This window comes from Orcinus orca, chromosome 1 (genome assembly GCF_937001465.1).
Source record: "Orcinus orca chromosome 1, mOrcOrc1.1, whole genome shotgun sequence".
In the NCBI taxonomy this organism is placed as follows: Eukaryota; Metazoa; Chordata; class Mammalia; order Artiodactyla; family Delphinidae; genus Orcinus; species Orcinus orca.
The window spans coordinates 211,646,881-211,666,824 of record NC_064559.1 but is presented as its reverse complement, the minus strand read 5'-3'; the positions used below and the strand labels follow the sequence as shown (position 1 = coordinate 211,666,824).

The following is a 19,944-nucleotide window of genomic DNA, read 5'->3' as shown; positions in this document are numbered from 1 at the left end:
CACATTTTGTTTATCCACCATCTGACAATGGACACTTGTGTTGCTTCTGTGTTTTAGCCACAGTGAATAGCGCTGCTGTGAACATGGGGGTACAAATAACCATTCGAGTCCCTGTTTTCAGTTCTTTTGGATGTATACGCAGAAGCAGTATTGCTGGGTCACATGGTAATTCTATTTTTAATTTTTTTGAGGAGGTTCCGTACTGTTTTCCACGGCAGCTGCACCATTTAACATCCCCACCAGCAGTGCACAAGGCTTCCAGTTTCTGCACATCCTCACCAGCACTTGTTCTTTTCTGTCTGGGGGGTTTGGAGAGTGGCTGTCCTGGTGGGCGCGAGGTGACGTCTCATGGTGGGTTTGGTGTGCGTCTCCCTGACCACGAGGACGCTGCGTGCCTTGTCCTGTCCTGTCGGCCCACGTGCTCTTCAGCGGAGGATACGGGGCGTCTGTGCGCTTGGGCCCCCGTCCCGGTTCCTGGTTGGCTTCTCTCTGCTGATGACGGGTGTCACCCCCTCCCCAGGTTCTACGCTGCTGAGATTTGTATCGCGCTCAACTTCCTACACGAGAGAGGGATCATCTATCGGGACCTGAAGCTGGACAACGTCCTCCTCGACGCTGACGGTCACATCAAGCTGACGGACTATGGCATGTGCAAGGTGGGCTCCCGGCCCGCTGCCCCCGCCTGCCTCTGGGGGGTCCCGGGCAACCCAGTGCCCGCTCCGTCTCGTCCTGGCTGCCGGGCTCCGGCCGCCCCCACGTCACCGGTCCTCTGTTGGTTCTCTCGCCGGCGGGGGTGTGTCTGGCGGGCCCCTCCCTCCTGGTAACTGGCTTTATCCCTACAGGAAGGCCTGGGCCCCGGTGACACGACGAGCACTTTCTGCGGGACCCCGAACTACATCGCCCCGGAAATCCTGCGGGGAGAGGAGTACGGTGAGCGTGGGCGGGGCGCTAGGGCGCTGGGCGCAGCGGAGGCGGGGGAGCGCGCCCCAAGCCCTGGGAGTTTCCTCTCCCTGGGGACTTGGCCACGGAGCAGAGAGAGAGGGAGGTGGGCCTGCCTGGGGCCAACCCTGCCGGGGCTCCCCACCAGGGGCTCTGGGGCCGTGGCCCAGCAGCCGGGGCTTCCTAACCAAATTGCACTAAAACGCACACCTTACCTCGTCCCAGCCCCAAGCCACTAACTGGCCTCAGTCCCCAGCTGTTGTCCTGTGTGTCCACCTGAGTGTCCCCTGGCGAGGTCACTGGACAGGATCCCTCTGGTCAAGGAGCCCGAAGGGCTGAGGCGGGTGTCCCGAGTCAGTGGGCGCCGCCCTCTGGAGGGGGTTCCCAGAGCCGCTAGAGCCACGCACAGCCCCCATGGACACTGGAGCTTGTCACCCCTTCCTTGGGTTCTGCTGTTTTCACATCCCAAACATACCATCGAATATTTCCACACATTTTCCTTGCTGTTAACAGTCGGGGGGCGGGTAGGCAGGGTGGGCAGTTCTCGCACCCTCAGATACCTGGGCACCCAGGAGGCTGATAGGGTTGAAGTCACTTAGTAGCCAGAGAAGGACAGACGGCAGCTGTGGACCAGAGCAGGGAGTCTAGAACCTGGCCCGGGATGGGGACCCCGTGTGTGATGGAGGTGGACAGCTGCAGACCCTGGGAGCAGCTGGCCGTCCGTGGACTGCCTCGATGTGGAGACAGCTCTGCAGCTAGTAAGGGGGAGCCGAGCGTCCCGGGGACAGTGGACAGAGGGGAGGCCAGGCTGCCTGGGAGACGCTGGGGACATGCATCCTCAGCCGTGGTTCAGGAAACGCAAACTGTCATGACTGTCGCCCCGTGACGGGACAGCACAACTGGAGAGGCCCGGCCTGACAGGCCTGCACTCTCTCCCAGGGTTCAGTGTGGACTGGTGGGCGCTGGGCGTCCTGATGTTCGAGATGATGGCTGGCCGCTCCCCCTTCGACATCATCACCGACAACCCCGACATGAACACCGAGGACTACCTTTTCCAAGGTGCGCGGGCCGTGCGTCCAGCTGACTCCACACCCTGCGGGTTTTCCCCTTTCAGAGGTGCAGGTCCCCAGGCTGGTCCCCGCGGCTGCCACAGACTAGGTGGGGCCACCCGTCCACGACCGGCTCTCAGGGAGCAAAGCCCGGGCCGTGGGTGTGGGAACGGCCGTGGCTAGGGGGACACGGCACTCTCACGCCCACGGGAAAGAGAATCTGTCCCGATTTAGCCCAAACTCCCTTCCGCCCATGCCAGGTGTGCACATGAGTCCCGGGCAGCGGCTGTGCTGAGCCACAGTGCTGCCCCCTTCCAGCCACGGCTCCTTGCAATCTGGGCCCCGGGCCAGAACCGACAGCCCCGGCATGCTGGGGCTCAGGGCGAGGCTGTCCCCACGGTGGCCTCTGGCACCCGTGGACGTGGGGACGCAGGGCCAGCTGAGCCACCGTTGGTTCGTATGTGATCGTGAGCACGTGTGACCGTGGGCACTAGGGCCCTTTGCGGCCTCGAGACCCTGCTGGGGTGTAGGACGGGGCCCGGGGCACCACGAGTGCCCCGAACCGCCTGCTCAGGAGGGTTCCCAGCGCCCTGCAGGCCGCCGGCTCCCTGGCTGCTGGGCAGAGCTGACATGGCGGGCGGGGCCGGGCACGGAGAGGGGGCTGGCTCTCACCTCCCGGTCCGGGTCGTTGCAGTCATCCTGGAGAAGCCCATCCGGATCCCCCGGTTCCTCTCGGTCAAGGCCTCCCACGTGTTGAAAGGATTTTTAAACAAGGTACGCTTGTGGCCCCCGTGGCGGCCGAGCCAGCCGTGGCTGCGGCCCTTCCTCTGTTACTGGGGCCACGGCTCCACCGGCTGGTTGGCATTTTTAGTGTCGGGCGTGGGTGTGGCTCTCTGCGTCCTTCCTTGGTCCTACGGATGCTTGTTCACGCTTGACAAAATGTAACGGCGAGGAATGATGCCAAAGAGGAACTTCCCGGAGGAGCTTAACCTGCCGGCAGGAAGCGTTTCCAATGAAGGGAACGTCTGGCCTTCGCCTGGGTGCTGGGCCGGCGGGGGGGGTGGTCCCGGGGAGGGCAGGCCCGTTCCCCTGCTGGGCACGGGAATCAGGGGCCGCCTTGCTCTGTGCTGACTTGTCCTCATTTGAACTCTGACCCCCAGGACCCTAAGGAGAGGCTCGGCTGCCGGCCGCAGACTGGATTTTCCGACATCAAGTCTCACGCTTTCTTCCGTAGTATAGACTGGGACCTGGTAAAGCAGCGCGGAATCTGATACCGCCCCCCGCCCTGTGCGGTGGGCGGCCCTCGAGGGGGGTGCGATGGGTGGAGATGGGCGGGGAGCCATCTGGAAACTCCTGAAGAACAAGGAGGGGGCCTGGCGAGCCCCTGGGGGCGGGGGCTGCTTCTTGAAGGTCCTGGGAACAGCCTTGCCTGGGCGCCCATGCCATGCTGGGGGGTCCCGTGGCGGGGTGCCCGGTCTGTGACCGCTGCCATCCGCCTGAGTTGATTCAGCTCCCGGATGTTTCCGCTTGGCTGGCTAGCTAGTTCCAATAGGACATCCCGGTGCACCGTGGCCCCTCCCCCCTGCAGTGGACCTTGACCCACCCAGGCCTCAGGGACTCAACCTCCAGGGCCTGGACCTTCTCCCACCCCCACTGCAGCCACCTGGGTCTGAGCCACCCTCATCCGGGCTGGTCCCCGGCTTCGCGCGTGGCCCCTAGCAGCAACGGCCTCCTCTGCTGGGCCTTCGTGATCCCCTCGACGCCCGACATACCAGGTCCGCTCCTGTCTTTGCACAGCTGTGCCCCTCCCCGACCTCCACCGCTCCCTCACCTCTTTCAGGCCATCTCCTCAGAACTGGAGCCGCCACCCCTCACCCCCGTCTTCTGCCAGCCTCCTCTTTCCCATAACACCGCAGGGCTAAGTGGTGGGATGCACAGGACATCACTCGGGTGGCACCGTTCTCGTCCACTGTTTGTTTTTGTTTTTATTTGGTTGCGATGGGTCTTAGTTGTGGGGGTAGGCTCCTTAGTTGTGGCTTGCCAGATCCTTAGTTGCAGCTCGTGGGGTCCTTAGTTGTGGCATGCGAACTCTTAGTTGCGGCATGAGTGTGGGATCTAGTTCTCTGACCAGAGATCAAACCTGGGCCCCCTGCACTGGGAGGGCGGAGTTTTATCAACAGCACCAGCAGGGAAGTCCCTCGTCCACTGCTTTTGACTGAGGGAAGAGGAGGTGACATTGTGTATGGGATACTCCGGGGGGCTTTGCCACGGACTGAGGCAGCCTTGGCCCCCAGAGCAGGGGCAGGGGTGGGGCTGGGCTCAGAGGACCCCAGGCCAGCACCCAGCTGTGCTTGCCTCGTAGTCTTTCTGACTCTTGCTGTTTAAATGTTTCTAAAGCAGCCTGAGACCTGAGGGAGGGAAAATCGTGTAAGAAATGCCCCCTTTTTTCACTTTTTACCAGAATGTATTTCATACATACAGAAGAATACGGAAACTTGCACATGAGAGGAAGTCAGGGAAGAAGGGAAGGCCTTGTGTCCCCGTAACAGTGCCCAGGGCGTGGCCCAACCCTACCAGCTGCCGGGGCCTTGTGACTGCAGTGTGTGCACGGGTGTGCAGACACACGCACGCACACGAACACTGGTGACCCCGCTCTGCCTGCGGGTCGGCCCGTTCCCTCTGCTCCTGCATCCCCTGGGTGACAGACACAGGCGTTCCTCTGCCGGGGCTCTGGCAGGTGCGCTGGCCTCAGCCCTGACACCTGGGCATTACTGGGAAGGATTCGTCTGTTTCTGTGGCATCCTCATTTCATGCACCAACTTCGCCAGCAGAACCTGCGTTCATCCTTCCCAAGTCCCCAGACTTATGGAACATGTTTCAGCATTCCAGGCCCAGTTTGTTTCTCTTGCTATAACTGGAGTTCCTGATGGCTCTGGGTCCCACAGTGCAAAGAGCCGGTGTGAGCTGAGCTGGGCTGGGGGCTTATTTTTGACTCAGCTGTCGCTCGCTCCCCACACGGGGCCTTGGGACAGTTCCACATCTTGGACGGGGTCCCACGGAGGCCCCACCCAGGTGGAGGTTTCCAGGCTCAGCACTCACGCAGACCCTCCAAGGGAAGGGGGCAGCCCGTCCCGAAAGGCTTGGGGCATCCTCTTCCTGAGTCAAGCTGCTCTGGGCCTTGAGAGCTGAGGGCTCCGGGCTGCAGGGCTGGCTGCTGGCTCACACGTGGCTGGTGTGGGTGGGCGCAGACCCCGCGGGGCAGGACCTTACCTCTCACTTACGACTCGATCTGTGTTCTTAGGAGTGCGCCTGGCCCAGCACAGGTGCGCAGCGCACACCTGGGTGGGTTATGTCACCGAGTGTGTGAACGTGGGGGCCGCTCCATCCTCGCCGTCCTCCGTCCTCACTGTGAGCGGTGTGGCGCTGAGTTGCTCTGCCCCAGAGCGCGACTCACCCTCTCTAGGCATGAGCAGGTCTCATCCTCCTAAATGTCGAGTAGGAAGCAGAGTCTGGGTCCTGAGACGCCCCATTTCCCACCTGACAAGCGTTTTACTGCCTTGCATCCCACTGGGATTAGAAATACATAGAGGGCTTCCCTGGTGGCACAGTGGTTAAGAATCCGCCTGCCAATCCAGGGGACACAGGTTCGAGCCCTGGTCCAGGAAGATCCCACAAGCCGCGGAGCAACTAAGCCCGTGCGCCAACAGCTACTAAGCCTGAGCTCTAGAGCGCGTGAGCCATGACCACTGAGCCCACGTGCCGCAACTACTGAAGCCCGTGCTCCGCAGCAAGAGAAGCCACCGCAATGAGAAGCCCGCGCACTGCAACGAGGAGTAGCCCCCGCCCGCCACAACTAGAGAAAGCCCTTGCAAGGCAATGAAGACCCAATGCAGCCAAAAATAAATTTACATATAAAAAGAAAACCATAGAAATGGCCACTTAAGGCTTTTCTGGGAGAAGGGGTTCCAGTGTGGGCGTCCTTGCCAGGTCCCAGCTCCTTTATGACCTGGGTTCCCAGATTAAGAAAGGAAGAAACTTCCCCAAACTAGCCTCCTTTGGTTTAAGTGGTGGGGCTGCCGAGGGGGGCGCAAACCCCAGATGGCGTGGGATCCCGCGTGGGTGGCCGGACCTTGCGCTCCATCCCAGGTACATCCCGCACGGCCTGCGCTGCCAGCATTTTTCAGCTCAAGTAGGGTTTTTATGACTGGAAAATTTTCCTGCTGGACTTTAAGAGAAAAACAATCGGTCTTTAAACATGAGGCATATTTAAAGGCGGTCTCTTCTGTTCGATTCCGTGGTTTATGTTTGTGCAAACTCCAAGCGGGCGCTGAGCCGGCGCGCGTGGGTCTGACCGCGTGTCTTCTTGCAGCTGGGGAAGAAGCAGGCCCTGCCGCCCTTCCAGCCGCAGATAACGGACGACTACGGCCTGGACAACTTCGACACGCAGTTCACCAGCGAGCCGGTGCAGCTGACCCCGGACGACGAGTAAGACCTGCCGGACGGGCGGGGCGTCCTGAGCGGCGGGGGCGTGGCCGTGGGCGGGTCTCGCGTGGGGGGCGGGGGCGGGGCATCCCGAGCTGCGGGCCGGGGTCTCGCGCGGCCCGTCGAGCCTGCCCTGTCCGGTACCCACAGGGACGTCCTCAAGAGGATCGACCAGTCGGAGTTTGAAGGGTTTGAATACACCCACCCGCTGCTCCTGTCCGCCGAGGAGTCCGCGTGAGGCGCCGCGTTCTCGTCGTGGACGCGGGCAGCCGGTGCGGGCCTGTCCCCGACCACCGCGCATGCATGCATGCCGGGCTGGGTGCTGGCGGCCCGGGCAGAACAGCCCCTCCATGCGGCCCGCGGCCGCCTGCACCAGAGGAACTTGCTTCTTGGGCCTGCGCCGCGGAGGCCGCGGTGCCCGTGTCCGAGGGAGGAAGTGTCCCCGACTTCGAAGGTGCACACTTTCCACAGAAACAGAACTGACCTGCTCCGCCGGGAGAGTTAGCCTGTAACGTCCTGAGGAATAAAGTGTCCCGATGATGTTGAAGCTTCCCTCTGATGCCTTTTTTTCGCGGGTGGCACCCGCCCAGCGTCGCAGGCACAGCCCCACCCGGAGGAGGCGCGGGCCGGGGACCGGAGTGTAAGTGCCTGCGGGGACCCACTGCAATGGAGCATTTTTACAAATTCGGAACATTTTCTAAATCCTGGTAAGTTCCTGTTGTTAATATTTAACAAGTATTTTCATACCGAGCACGTCAGTAGCCCCTGTGGTCTGACGCCCAGGTCCCCCCTTCACCAGGTGGGCACCGCTGGTCCCGACCCAGGCATTAGACTGACCAGGAAAATTGGATCATAGAGGTTCTAAAACACGGCTCACCAAAGCACCCGTAGACCAAAAAACAAAAAAAATCTGAAAACTAAATCCGCACAAAATATATTTCTGGAAACACTAAGCAGTGCCTATGTGACGTCTTGTGTTACGTATCAGATTTTGGGAAAATATTTTTATCAGAAATAATGATGCTCAGAATTAGAAATTTTAAAAGATATATGTATGATGGGTCCTAAGCCTTAAAGTGAAACAGTAAATCTGGAATACCCTCACACACGCATCTCTGGGCACGGCTCACCCCCACTTCCCATAATCTGCAAAGGGGGCGCGTGTCACTCGGCCACCCTCGTAAGTGAAAAGCCAAACCCGAGGTTTTCTAGAACGAGGTAGATCGTGGGTTTGCAAGTCCCTGACATGTCAGGTGTGGCTCAGGGACAGGCAGAGTGTTGGGGGGGGGGGGGCAGGGGCCTTGCCCGCCCTCGGGGACAGCAGTCCCCGGATGTCCCACATCGCCACACACCCCTAGGCCTTGCTTCTCTCCATGTGTCTGCGGCCTCGGGCGGATCACGGTAATTAAAGGATAACAGAGAAGCTGCGGCCTCACCGTGACCCTCCGCAGACACGCCAGCCTCCCCAGGCCCCAGACCCCGGTGGCAGAGCAGTGTCCACGGAACGTGTAGGCTTGTCCCAACCAGCACCCCAGTTGTGACCAGGACCCACCTCCAGAGACGGAAATGAGGGACCACGGACCAGAGTCAGAGCTGCCTGGGCCTGAGGGGTGTGGCAGCCCCGCGGTGATGTCGTCCTGGAGCCACGCGTGAGGGCTGCGAGGTCGCCTGGGCGGGGGAGACCCCGCTTGCCCAGGACAGGGTCACGGACGGCCTCAGGAGCCCCCTTCCTCCCAACAGGGGTCGCGTGCTGCATCGGGTATGGTGACATCTTTGCTCAGACAGCACAGGGGCCACGGATCTGTTCAAACCTAAGGCATTTATATCAAGGTTGCGGTGCTGCCAAACAGCTTCCCGGTCACCAGTGCGGTTGCTCATGTCCAAGACATGTGCGTGACCTGTGCTCCTGGGGAGGGGAGATTTTGTGCACAGTCACTTGTTTTTATAAATTGAAGGTGAAGGGTGTGCTGAGGCGGGGTTTGGAAACAAATCATTAACATTTTCCAGCGGCTCCAGTCACAATACGGTGTCCTTTTGATACGGTTCTTGGAAACTGGGGCCGTCAGAACTGTAAAGAGGTAACCGCGTCCCTGTGGTTTGTACAGTGAATGGCGGCGCACGTGGCCATGGCTTTCCTCCTGCAGAGGGGGTGCCCACCAAGGCCACACCCGCTCATGTCTTGCACATTATTAAAGACGTTAATGACAGCGCGTGCTGTTGTCGTTTTCATTACAAGTAGGCGTCTCCAGGAGCAAAGGCTTCTGAAGCCATTTTTTAAAAACAGATTTTATTTTTCAGAGCAGTTTTAGGTTCGCAGCAAGAGTGAGGGTAAGGTACAGAGTTCCATGTGCCCCCCCGCCCCGCTGCCGCCTCCGTCTCTCAGCATCCCCGTAGAGGGTGCATTTGCTACCAGGGAAGAACCTGCTCTGCTGCATCACCCGGGAGCAGTACATTCTGTGGGTTTGGACCCAGGCTCGATACACGTATTGCATAACCACCCTTGTAGTTCAGAGTATTTTCCTGCCCTAAACTCCTCTGTGCTCTGCCTATCTCTGCCCTCTCCCCACCAACCCCTGGGGACCACTGGTCTTTTTACCGTCTCCATGGCTTTTGCCTGTCCCAGAAGGTCCTAGAGTTGGAACCACACAACGTGCAGCCTTTTCACATCAGCGTCTTTCACTGAGAAATGTGCACTGACGCTTCCTCTGTGTCTTTTCATGGCTCGTCTGAAGCCCTTTTTGAAAGGAAAATACCAACTTCTGGGGGTTAACCCTAGGCTTCCACATCCTACCCCCTCCCTCCCGCCGGTGCTGCAGCCGCTGTGGCTGTGCTGGAGACGAGGCTCTTCCAGAACCTGTGGGCCAACAGCGCCGGAAGGAAAACTACCCGCACCCGCTCCCTGGCCCTGCTTCCCGTGGGCACTGAGAGCGAGACACAGCTCACACAAGAGGCCGGCAGGCGGGCCTGTCCCTCCCCGTGAATTCCCGACTTGAGGGGAGCTGCTCTGAACCCCTGCGGGTGGTGACAGGCACCAGTGACAGTGCCTTCCTTGCGGGCAGTAACCTACAGCTGCAGAAGGAGCAGGTTCACCCGGGGGTTAAAACACGGTCGTGAAATGTGAGCCAGTCGGAGGTGAGCAAAGCGTCCGTTCTTGTGCCAACTTGAGTACAAACACCCGAACTGCTGGTGACACTGTCTGTCACCTGCCTGGGCTGCTCTGTCCACTTCAGTCACCACGCTGCTCAGCATCACCCCAAAAGGAAAAAGGCCTCAACACAGACGCGGGACGTGAACGCCTCACGCTGACGCGCTTTAATACACAGCTTTGGGGGATGCAGGGCGGAGGGGCGGTGGCCCAGCCGGTGGAGGGGGAGCCGTGGGCCGGGCTGCTCACCACACCACATCGTCCGTGCTCTCCGCCAGGCACTGGGCCAGGTGGCTCTCAATGTCCAGCTGGGTCAGCCTGCGAGGAGAGGAGAGGGTCACGGGCAGGGAGGGCGCCCGGCCAGAGCACGCGACACCCGCTTTCACGCCCTTCCTGGGTGCTCACCACGCACCAAAGAGTAGCTGGAGAGAAACCAGGGACGGTGCCCTCGGCTGGCAGAACCAAGGAGGCGGCCCCCCAACCAGAAAGGGCCTTTCCAAACCCTGCTCCTGCGTCCAAGGTCCCCAGGGCACCCAGAAGGCTTGTTGGATGCCCGTTCCCAGGCTCACCTGGCACCTGCGTCTGAGACTGAGGGGAACCCTGTGTCAGAAAGTCCCAAGTAAAGGGCGTGGGCAAGACACGGGGCCCCCCAGGTGGAGGGCGGGGTCCCCACCCCCCATGGCGGGGGCTCTGTCTCATCAGTCAGACAAGCCCACCAGGTGTGTCCACACCAACAAATGCCCCATGCGTCCCTTCCCTCCTTCCCTCCGAAGTTTTCCTTCGAAAACTACCCGCTTGGCAACCAGAAAAGAAAAGGCGTGAGCGCTGGTGACTAGGAGGGCGGTCACTACGAAGGTGGGTGTGCACCTCAGACCTGAGAATGTGTCTTCTTCACTCAGGGACTCGGCCCCTCTGGGGAAGAGGACTTAGTGGGGCTCCAAGGCCCGCGGGTCAGCCCCTTGGCATTGGGTCGGGGAGGGGAGAGTGGACGCCGGTCACAGCGGGCGCCTCCCGTCCCTGACCTCGTCTGATGCCATCAAGGAGGAGAGGCCGGGAATGACCGTCCCCCATGTGCTGGTGGCCCGTGTACGGTCAGCTTGCAGCCACGGTGCCCAGAGGGCGGCAGAGCCAGGCGTTCGGCAGACCAAGCTGGTCACCTGGCCAGAGTAGACAGGCCCTTCCCTGCACCACTGCGTCCCGGCGCCGAGCCTGAAATGACCTCCTTTCACCGCGTGGCTCGGCGAGCCCGAGGGCCACGGCCTCTCCCCTGATGCACGCCCACGGCGGCCTCTGCTGCTCGCGGGAGCCCCTGCCAGTCCGGGTGGCCTTCTGCTCCCTCCTGGGGATTTGAGGCCCCCGGTCAGTGCCTCCTCGAGTCCCTAGAGGCCCCTCGGCCCGTCCTGGGAAGCAGCCCCTCCACGTGCCTTCTCCGAGGCCACCAGAAGACTCTAAGATCTGGACCGGGTCACCTCGTTGGGGGGCTGCCCGGCACCGTCCCTCGGTGGGGACACAGTCTGGGATTCCCTCACGCGCCCCAACAGGGGCCTCGTGGCGGGTCCACCTTGCACACTGAGCTTCTGCCTCTGTCTCCCCCTCGTGCCCGGTGCGTGGACGGGAGGCCCAGCACAGGAAGGGGCTCTGCTCCGACCCTCCAGGGGCCTCGGAGCGCGTGAGACCCCACGGGCTGGCCTGGGTCTCATCACGCGGACATGGTGCCCGTCTGGTTTCCCGTCCTCACGTCAGGTGGCGGGTGAGAGCCAACCTCCGGAACCAGCCCCGAGCTCACGGACCCCGAGGGGCTTTCACACACACGTGGTACATGACGGCCCTCAGGTCAGAGAAGAATCTCAGAGAACAAACGGTTCTGAGTGACCCGGAACGCGCGAGGCTCCGAGAAAGACAAGCACCGTCTCACTGCCCGTGGCGCCCAGGCCGCCCGCACCTCCCGCGGCCCAGCAGCCCATCCCTCTGCTCCGAGGGGCGGCAGGGCTTCCATCTCTGCCCCAAAACAGTCCCCAGAATCACTGAAAGCAAGTGTGGGACAGTCCCATTTCTGTCCCCTAATGGACTGACCTGTCCCCTTGCCCCAGGGGTGGAGGGGCGCGGGGGGGGGCTTTCCACTGTCACCCTGCAGGCTCGGGGTGTGGCCCGGCAAGGGCCCGCTCTCTCCTTCTTAATCAGAGGGAAGAACGTGCTAGAAGGATTCCAGACACGCAGAGGCCTGGACCCAATCGCACTGACACCTACTCTGCAATCCCGAGGCATTCTGCCCAGCCTCAATCCAACTGCTTAAAGAACTCAGACTAAAACTTTCTTTCTAACATATCTAGGAGTCCTTTTTTAGACTGTGTAGAAAAACAAGTAATCCAAGAACAAAAGCCACCCCTAGACCGGGACGGAGGGGCTGGGCCGCACGTCTGCTGCCAAAAAGACGTTCTTTCAACGGCAACGAATCAAGAGGACTTCGTATTTTAAAAAGCGTTCATGGCTTCATCAAGGCTCGTAGGCAGGGTTGGGGGTACGACTTCCCTGGTGGCGCAGTGGTTAAGAATCCTCCTTCCAATGCTGGGGACACAGGTTCGAGCCCTGGTCGGGGAACTACGATCCCACATGCTGCAGGGCAACTAAGCCCGCGCGCCGCAACAAAAAATCCCATGTGCTGCAACTAAGACCCGATGCAGCCAAAAATAAATAAATAAATGTTTAAAAAAAAATAATAAAAACTGGTGAGAGAGCTGGTGTTTGCAGCCCACAACTGTCCTGAAACATCAGTACAGGCAAGAGACATGTTCGGTGAGACACTGGGTCTGGGAAAAATTTTCCAGCGCTACGAGGAGCACGGGCATCTCAGCGCGGCTGCCACACCTGCTGCACCCGCCCCCCCCCCCCCCCCGCCATGCCAGACCTGTGCCGGCTGGTGGGCCTTGCCCACAGGCCCCCCTGGGGACAGCCACCTCCTCACCCCTCGCCCTCACTCTCCCCACCCCAAGCCGTCCAGGCCCCCAAAAGCTTGGCTCCAGTGAAGTGTCGCCACTGGAGGAGCCTGGATGTTTGACTGCAGACCTGTGCAGTTTTGTGCCACACATTTTGATCACTGGTTTGATGACTTTTGTTTGTCATCAGCTGCTAGTTCTATAAACCACTCCCTTCACCCCCCAGGGCTGGTTTTACTTCTGGAAAACGAAAGACAAGGCACGTAACTGAACCCACTCTCCAGGCCACAGGAGACGCTACCGAAACCGGCCGTCCACCCCCTTCATCCGACCAAACTCCTTCCCGCCGTCCTGACCCCCATGACCCCACACACACACCTGTGTCCTCGGCTTTGTGACATGTGGCCCACAAGCTGGGCAGTTGGGACTTCTTAGCAAAGTCCAATTCCACCACCCTTACTTCTAAAAAGGTGTAAAAATATACGTTAGACTTTTAAAAAGAGATAAATATCTGTAGACGCAGAAATGAAGTCTTGTTTTTAAAACTGGCAATCCACCCACGGGGGAAGGTGCCCGAGGGGCTGTAACAGAAAACTGCTCAGTGACCCACAGCCTGGACTGGCTCTGGAGGCAGTCCACCCGGGGATGCCAGTCACCTCCCGGTTCCCGGACGTCAGGGTGGACCCGGTTGGAGCCAGAGCCTCCCTGCCCTCATGCTGCAGAGTCCCAGAGGCCCCGTCCAGGAGGCTGCGGCCTGTCAGCAGGGCCCCAGGCCGGTGGACCAGGAAGTAGACCCCCAGACCTGCACCCCTGTGCCCTCTGGCTGATCAGCACCGTCTCTGTGCTTTGCCCACTTTTTCTGCGTGAAATATCACTTTACAATGCCAAGGTCGCGCTCAGTTACCCTAGCTTTCTGAAACTGCCTGTGGTTTCCAGAGAAAGAGCCACCGGGTGGCAGCAGAGGGGAGGGAAGGCCCAGGGGGGCCACTCACCTGGGGGCGAAGACGGCCTGGCACATGGGGCAGCTCTGCAGTGTCGGCAACCCCTCTACGGACGGCTGCTCCTCAGCGCTGGAGGTCCCGCGGGGCTCGGGCGCGGGGTGTCGTCGGGGGGACCAGGCGGAGGACCCCGTGCGCCCCAGGGCCTCGCGGAGCACCCGGTCGCAGTCGCTTGGGTCCCCGCCTCGCCGCGGGGCCGGCGGGAAGGGCGTCCAGGAGAAGGTCTCGGTTCCCACGATGAAGCTTTCCGGGGGCGCGCGCTCAGGGCTGCGCCTGGGCTCCTACAAGACGGGGTCGTCGGACCGCGCCCGCCCCGCCCCGCCCCAGCCCGAGACCCGGGGCCACGCGGGGACCACTGCACACGCACCTGGCCGGGGAACGCGGGCAGCGGCGGCGGCTCGCCGTCCACGTTCAGCTCCGCACACGCGGCGCGCAGCAGCTCAGCCCACGGCCGCGCACACTCGCCGCCGTCCGGAGGGGAACCGGGGGCGTTGCTCGGGGACCTGGGGCGACGGGGCGGTGAGAACTCAGCCGGCGGGGAGGGCACAGGAGGGAGGACTCAGCGGGGGGGGGACAGGTGTGCAGCTCGGCGTGGGGAGGTGAGAATTCCGCGGGTGGGGGTCGGGTGGGAAGAGCTGGGGGGGCGGGGCAGGTCCGAGGCGGGCTCGGGGAAGCACGTGGGGACGTGACACCCGGCCACTGCTCGGCCGGGGACACTAGCCTCCCCATTCTCCCTGCTGCCCCCAGCCCCGGACTCACCGGACCCCCGAGGGTGGCCTCCGGCGGCTCAATCTCAGCCTCGACCTCTTCGCCGCCTCCATCCGCCCGGAGCCAGCGCGTCCGGCGGAAATGAGCTGCCCGCGCGCCGGACCCCGCCCCCAGCACAGACCCCGCCCCCAGCACAGACCCCGCCCCGGGCGCTCCCGGCTCGCCAGGGCAGAACCCAACCCAGGACCCCCTAGTCAATCCCCGCACGGCCAGACGTGAGCTGTGGACCCCAACTCCCACCCCCACGTGGGCGCTTGACCCGACCCTGGGGACCCCACGACCTGCTCCGCAGGCCATGAGGTGACCTCCCCTTTGTGGCACTATCGGAGGGTGGTATCCTGACCCCAACCTTTGGGGAGACGGAGGCCAGGGTTCCTCGGTCCACCGCGGAGGCGGCACTGAGGTCGGGAGGCTGCCTTGCCCTGAGGGAGTCATTTTCCAGCTGAGCCGGGGGATGCCGCCCTCACCCCTCAGGCCTGGGGTCTGCAGCGGCTTCTAGGAGGAGGAACTGCGCGGGAAGACAGCTGGGGGTCCTGGCGTCCCCACCCGCCGCTTCCAGGCCTGATCTAGCTCTGCTACCTCCCTTTGCATCGGCAGCCCTGAGCCTGGGCGTCCAGCTCTGAGGACCCGGGCGATCCTTCCCCGTTTCCTTACAAAAGGAAGGAGCTTAGTTCCCTTAATTAAGAAATAGAGGGACTTCCCTGGTGGTCCAACGGTTAAGACTCCGCGCTCCCAATGCGGGGTGGGGGGGTGGGGGGGTGGGGGGGGTGGGGCCTGGGTTCGATCCCTGGTCAGGGACCTAGAGGCCGTGTGCCGCAACTAAGACCCGGTGCAGCCAAATAAGTAAATAAATAAAAAGCAATGTGAGACGACCAAGTGCAGCGCCCGAGTCCTGGGCCAGGGGCGGGGGCCTGGAGGTGGAGGGCCTTTGAGGGGGCTTCTGTGACACCCCGGGCGCCAGGCACTCTCGTCCAGTGACCTTGCAATCCGCCACGTGGTGGCAGCAGACGCCCAGGCACCCTCGGCCACTCCTGTCGGTGCAGAGTTTGTGCCCTGGGGGCCCCAGGATGGGACTGAGGTGTGCAGGATGAGCCGGGTGGTGGTGGGGTTCCCAGACACGGCACCACTGGCTCTGGCTTCAGCTTCCGCTGCTTCAGAGCCTCTCCTGGAAGTGTCACCGTGCCTCTGAGCGCCAGCCGTGGGGACTTCCAGGAGGAACGCAGGCAGACGGGGCCCCAGCAGGCCTCGACGGCTGGCGCGTGCCCCACTGTCGGGCCGTTCTGGGAAGCCGCGTGGGGACATCTGTGTGAGCAGCTGCTCCTCCCCCGCAGGGCTCTGGGAACTGAGCCCTGGGGTCTTCAGCGTCCTGGCCTCTGCCTGTACAGACCTCACACAGCCGACTCCCCAGCCCAAGACAGACAGCTTGAGGCAGGAGCAGGGAGGGTCTCAGGTGGACCCAGGTGCCCCGAGGAGGTGCAGGCCCCGGTGGCTGTCAGGGCCTGGCTGAGCCTGGCTCTGGCCTTCAGCACAGCGGGTGGGGGGCACTCATGCTCCTTTGGCCTTAACCACGCCAAAGGGCCTCATTTACCCTGGGCTGCTCATTTACCCTCATTTACCCTGGGGGTGCATGGGATCTAGACCCCGGGCCAGGCAGAACAGAGGCCCTCGGGATCCATGCTCTGGGGATGGCAGAGCCAGAGCGACATGTCAAAGCTGTCTCCTGGGGGCTTCTCCTCTCTGGTTTCATCCGGCTGCTGGGGATTAACTCCCCCATCGCCACTGAGACCTACAGCCGGGGACACTTCCACCGAGAACAGAGCCGGGGTGACCCGTATGCCTGCTCGCGGCAGGTGCCGGCACCCGGCAGGAGCCCCGTCCCCTCGGCTGCCGCTTTCCCGACAGCTGCCCGCCGCCCGCCCAGCCCGCACGAGGACCTTCTGGAGGTGGACGGGGACCCACCTTGTCCCAGCTGTCCTGGCGTTATCAGCAAGACGCGGTGGCGGTGAGGGGGGGGAGGGGGGGCTGGAGGAAGTTTAAAAGTTGAAGTTGATGAAAAGGCTCCCGTTTTCTGAGCCACCTGCTGCAGTGACAGGCTGCGGGCTTGGCTGGAGAAGCATTTCTGATCGGGACAGAGGCTGGCACCGCGGGACAAGATTTTTACAAGCCAAGTTTATGTTTACAGAGAATATTTCACGTTCTGGAGGAGGCAGCCCTCCAGCGAAGCAGAAAGGGCGCCAGTGGGCAGGGGTGGCGGCCCCACCAGCTGTGAGGCCACCTCCCCCCGCGCTCTCTGGCTTTGTCCACGATGGCGCGCCAGGTATGCCCTCCCCTCCCAGAATCAGGGTAACATCTGTGGCCAGCTGGTCGGGGGCCCAGCCCTCCCCAGCACCTTCCGATACCTCTGGGCTCCTGGTGTCCTTAGAGCCAGGGTGACTGTGCTCTGTCCTCCCCGCCAACGGAGCGGAGTTTGCCGCTGACCGACTGGTGCCGATGCCTCTACTCCACGGTGGGCCGGCCGGGCGAGACCTGTGAGCTGGACCCCGGCCCAGGGCCGGCTGGCGAGGTCTGAGCCCCACTTGGCTTCCCCACACCCTCCTTTGGGACCAGCTCTGCCATCGGGGCAGCCAAGACGGCACAGGCGGGCAGGGCAGGGCCTGAGACCGGCGGGCACGACCAGCCCCAGAGAGCACCGCAGCCTCCAATTTCCAAGTGGAACAGGGCGCCGGGGGCACGTGCTCCGTGTGGGTGCCCTGTCGGTGCCCACGCCAGCCAGGATGGCCTCAAGGGCTGGGCCGCTCCCTCCCTGAAGCCCGGCCTTCTGACGCGGCCACACCTGCTGGCCTGTGGGTGCCAAGAGGGCAAGCTGCCTGGAGCCGGGCAGTGCATTCGTGGGCACGCAACGGGCAGTGCATTCGTGGGCACGCAACGTGCCGGACAGACAGGCGGGATTGAAACAGCTGCCCGGGAAACATCGCAGGATCCGTCGGGCAGCAGAGCGCGCGCAGGGCCCACTCACCGGTGTGGGAGTTAGGGCACCCTTGGCCTCCTCAGGGACCCTCGTCACGGCTGCAGAGGGGTGGGCGTCCATGGTTGGGACCTGCCACGGTCAGCGGGCTAAAGCCAAGGGCCAGCTCGGCCTCCAGCCTCCACTTGAAGAGCCTGAAAGTCACGGGGCAGCCGGGGACCCTTCCACTGAGAGCAGAGCCGGGGTGACCTGGCGTGGCAGAGACAGCAGCCTGCGGCCGAGCACCCATCCTGGCCACCACCTCTCCCTGGACAGCCACCTTCTCCCAGCATGCATAGCGAACCTTGTCACTCCCTCGAGGTCCCCACTGTTCCCACCCCCACCCCCCTCCTCTGCTGCTGCCCTGCATGCAGCAACACTGGCTCTGCCTCTGTCCCCATGTCTCCACTCCTGCCAACCCTTGGGCTCTCCTCTGGGGTCTCCTCCGCAGAGAAGCCCTCTGGACCCTCCCTGCCCCTGTCGCCTGCCTGGGTTTCCCTGCCGTCCCCGCCCCCTCAGTGGGACTTGTAGGGCTAGGGTACTGTGTGCCTTCCTGGGTAGGCGAGCCTGCACTCTGCCCCCACGGTGTCCCCGGAGCCTCGGGGGTGCCGGAATCTGAGGATGAGTGGGGCCGGCGAGGGGGCGCCATGTCAGCTCTCCTTTGGGGAACGGAAGTCCAGCAGGGACCAAGCTTTGAGGGTACTGGGCGGCTGAACAGTGTCCCCTGGGAACCTGTGAGTGTGACGTTGTTTGGAAATAGGGTCTTTGCAGCTAGAATCAAGTTAAGATGATGCCGTACTAGGTCAGGGTGGGCCCTGAATCCAGCATCACCGGTGTCCTCACAAGAAGAGGGGTGTTTGGACACAGCCACACAGGACAAGCCACGTGACGGCAGAGGCAGCGATTGGAGGGATGTGGCCACGAGCCCTGGAGCACCTGGAACCCCAAGAGGCCAGAAGAGGCAGGAAGGAGTCTCCCCGGCACCTCCAGAGGGCGCGGGGCCCTACGACACCTTGAGTGTGGAGTCCTGGCCTCCAGACTGTGAGAGAGTGGATCCCGTTGTTTGAAGCCCCCAGGTGGGTCATTTGTGCAGTAGCCACAGGACACTGACACAGAGACTCGGGCCTCTCCAAGCTGTCGGCACCGCGTGCAGCTGGAAGACTGCCCCTCCCCTCCCCTCCCCTCCCCTCCCCTCCCCCTCCCCTCCCCTCCCCTCCCCTCCCCCTCCCCTCCCCCTCCCCTCCCCCTCCCCTCCCCCTCCCCTCCCCCTCCCCTCCCCTCCCCTCCTCCCTCCCTTCCTCCCTTCCCCTCCCCTCCCCTCCCCTCCTCCCTCCCTTCCTCCCTTCCCCTCCCCTCCCTCTCCCTTCCCCTCCCCTCTCCCTCCCTCCCCTCCCCTCCCCTCTCCCTCCCTCCCCTCCCCTCCCCTCCCCCTCCCTCCCCTCCCCTCCCCCTCCCTCCCCCCTCCCTCCCCCTCCCCCTCCCCTCCCCCTCTGGGTGGAGAGGGTGGGCCAGTGCCGCTTGTCCCACTCGGGCCAGCTCCTCGCTCCAGTGGTCTCTTGCCTGCTTACGGCAGATCTGCTGGCCAGAGCCTGGCCTTCTAGGCCCCCACCGCGTCACCCCCATTTCTGTGTGAGCCATTTCTGACCACCTGCTGTGAGGGAAGCCTGATGCAGAAAGCTCTGACCGCCTCCCTGGAGACCTCCTCAGGCAGGGGCTGTCCTCAGGCTGGCCTGGGTGTCCCAGTGTGGCTCACGGGGTGGGCATCCCCATCAGAGGTGTTGCTGGGCCTCAGCTGGGTCCTCCCCCTGCTCTCCACCCCCCCCCCGCCCGCCTGTTATCCTCCTCTTTTCCCTCCCCCTTCAGCCCCCTCCTCTCTTCACAAGGGCACAAAGGCTTTAGCTCCTCCCCGTGTGGACACAGAGGCTCGGTCAGGGCTCAGCAGACAAGTGTCTGACCTCCCTGCAAGAACGAGTAGGGGTCTGTTGGGGCAGGGGTGGTGGGCACAGGCAGGAAGCTGCTTCCTCCCTCCCACCCCCGCCCCCAGGGGCCTTGCACCTGGAGTTATTTTACCTGAGTCTTACTGGGATCCAGGACTATGGCCACCAGAGGTCCCAGCAGCAACCCCAGGTCACGGGGCGTCAGCCTGAGGCAGCTCGAGGGACGCCAGCCCCTGGCAGAGGGCCTGTGTCTTCTTTCCACTGCCACGTTTGGGGCAGCAGCTGCTCAGGGCACAGCTGTCTGTTGTCTGGCCCAGGGGGGCAGGAGGGGGCCGGGCCACCTCTCTGACGTGAGACCCCTGGGCTTCACCATCCAAGAGGCAGGAGCAGCAGGGACGCCCCCCCCCAGGCCCCACCCACTCCCGTTGCCCTGGGTGCTGAGCTGCTTCTGCCTTGGGTGTCTCAGGGCCCTCAGGGGCCTGGCAACCCCCCAGGCCAGAGGGCAGCCCCGGGTCCTGAGTGTCCCCTTTGAGGCCTGCAGGGGACTGTCCGGCCAGTGGGGCCTGTGGCCCCGTGGAATCACTTCTCTGAACTGGCCTTACTCCCACCTGTAGCCCAGCTTCCTGCCTGTGCCCACCACCCCTGCCCCAACAGACCCCTACCCGTTCTTGCACTGAAGTCAAACAGCC

The 19,944-nt window shown here is 62.7% G+C and overlaps 2 protein-coding genes across 8 annotated transcripts in view; one reads left to right on the top strand and one right to left on the bottom strand.

Annotated features, from left to right (window-relative positions):
• The window catches only part of PRKCZ (protein kinase C zeta), a 98,336-nt gene extending 91,319 nt beyond the window's left edge, over positions 1-7,017 (top strand). For 6 of the 7 annotated variants that reach the window (XM_049700534.1, XM_049700533.1, XM_004272296.3 and 3 more), the window contains 7 exons: positions 521-656; positions 843-930; positions 1,879-1,998; positions 2,683-2,762; positions 3,149-3,238; positions 6,358-6,473; positions 6,621-7,017. In XM_049700534.1, the coding sequence (XP_049556491.1) occupies positions 521-656; positions 843-930; positions 1,879-1,998; positions 2,683-2,762; positions 3,149-3,238; positions 6,358-6,473; positions 6,621-6,708 (718 nt within the window). In that variant the 3' untranslated portion in view covers positions 6,709-7,017. Of the gene's footprint in view, positions 1-520; positions 657-842; positions 931-1,878; positions 1,999-2,682; positions 2,763-3,148; positions 3,239-3,647; positions 3,764-6,357; positions 6,474-6,620 lie in introns of those variants that run through there. The other variant, XM_049700538.1, reaches the window with a different exon arrangement.
• FAAP20 (FA core complex associated protein 20) lies at positions 3,961-17,568 on the bottom strand. The gene is given in 8 exon segments (XM_049698439.1): positions 3,961-9,933; positions 13,541-13,827; positions 13,914-14,049; positions 14,306-14,505; positions 16,105-16,251; positions 17,148-17,258; positions 17,260-17,325; positions 17,416-17,568. Coding segments are annotated over 8 exon segments (1,173 nt in total). The 3' UTR covers positions 3,961-9,860.
• Positions 17,569-19,944: the final 2,376 nt, after the last annotated feature.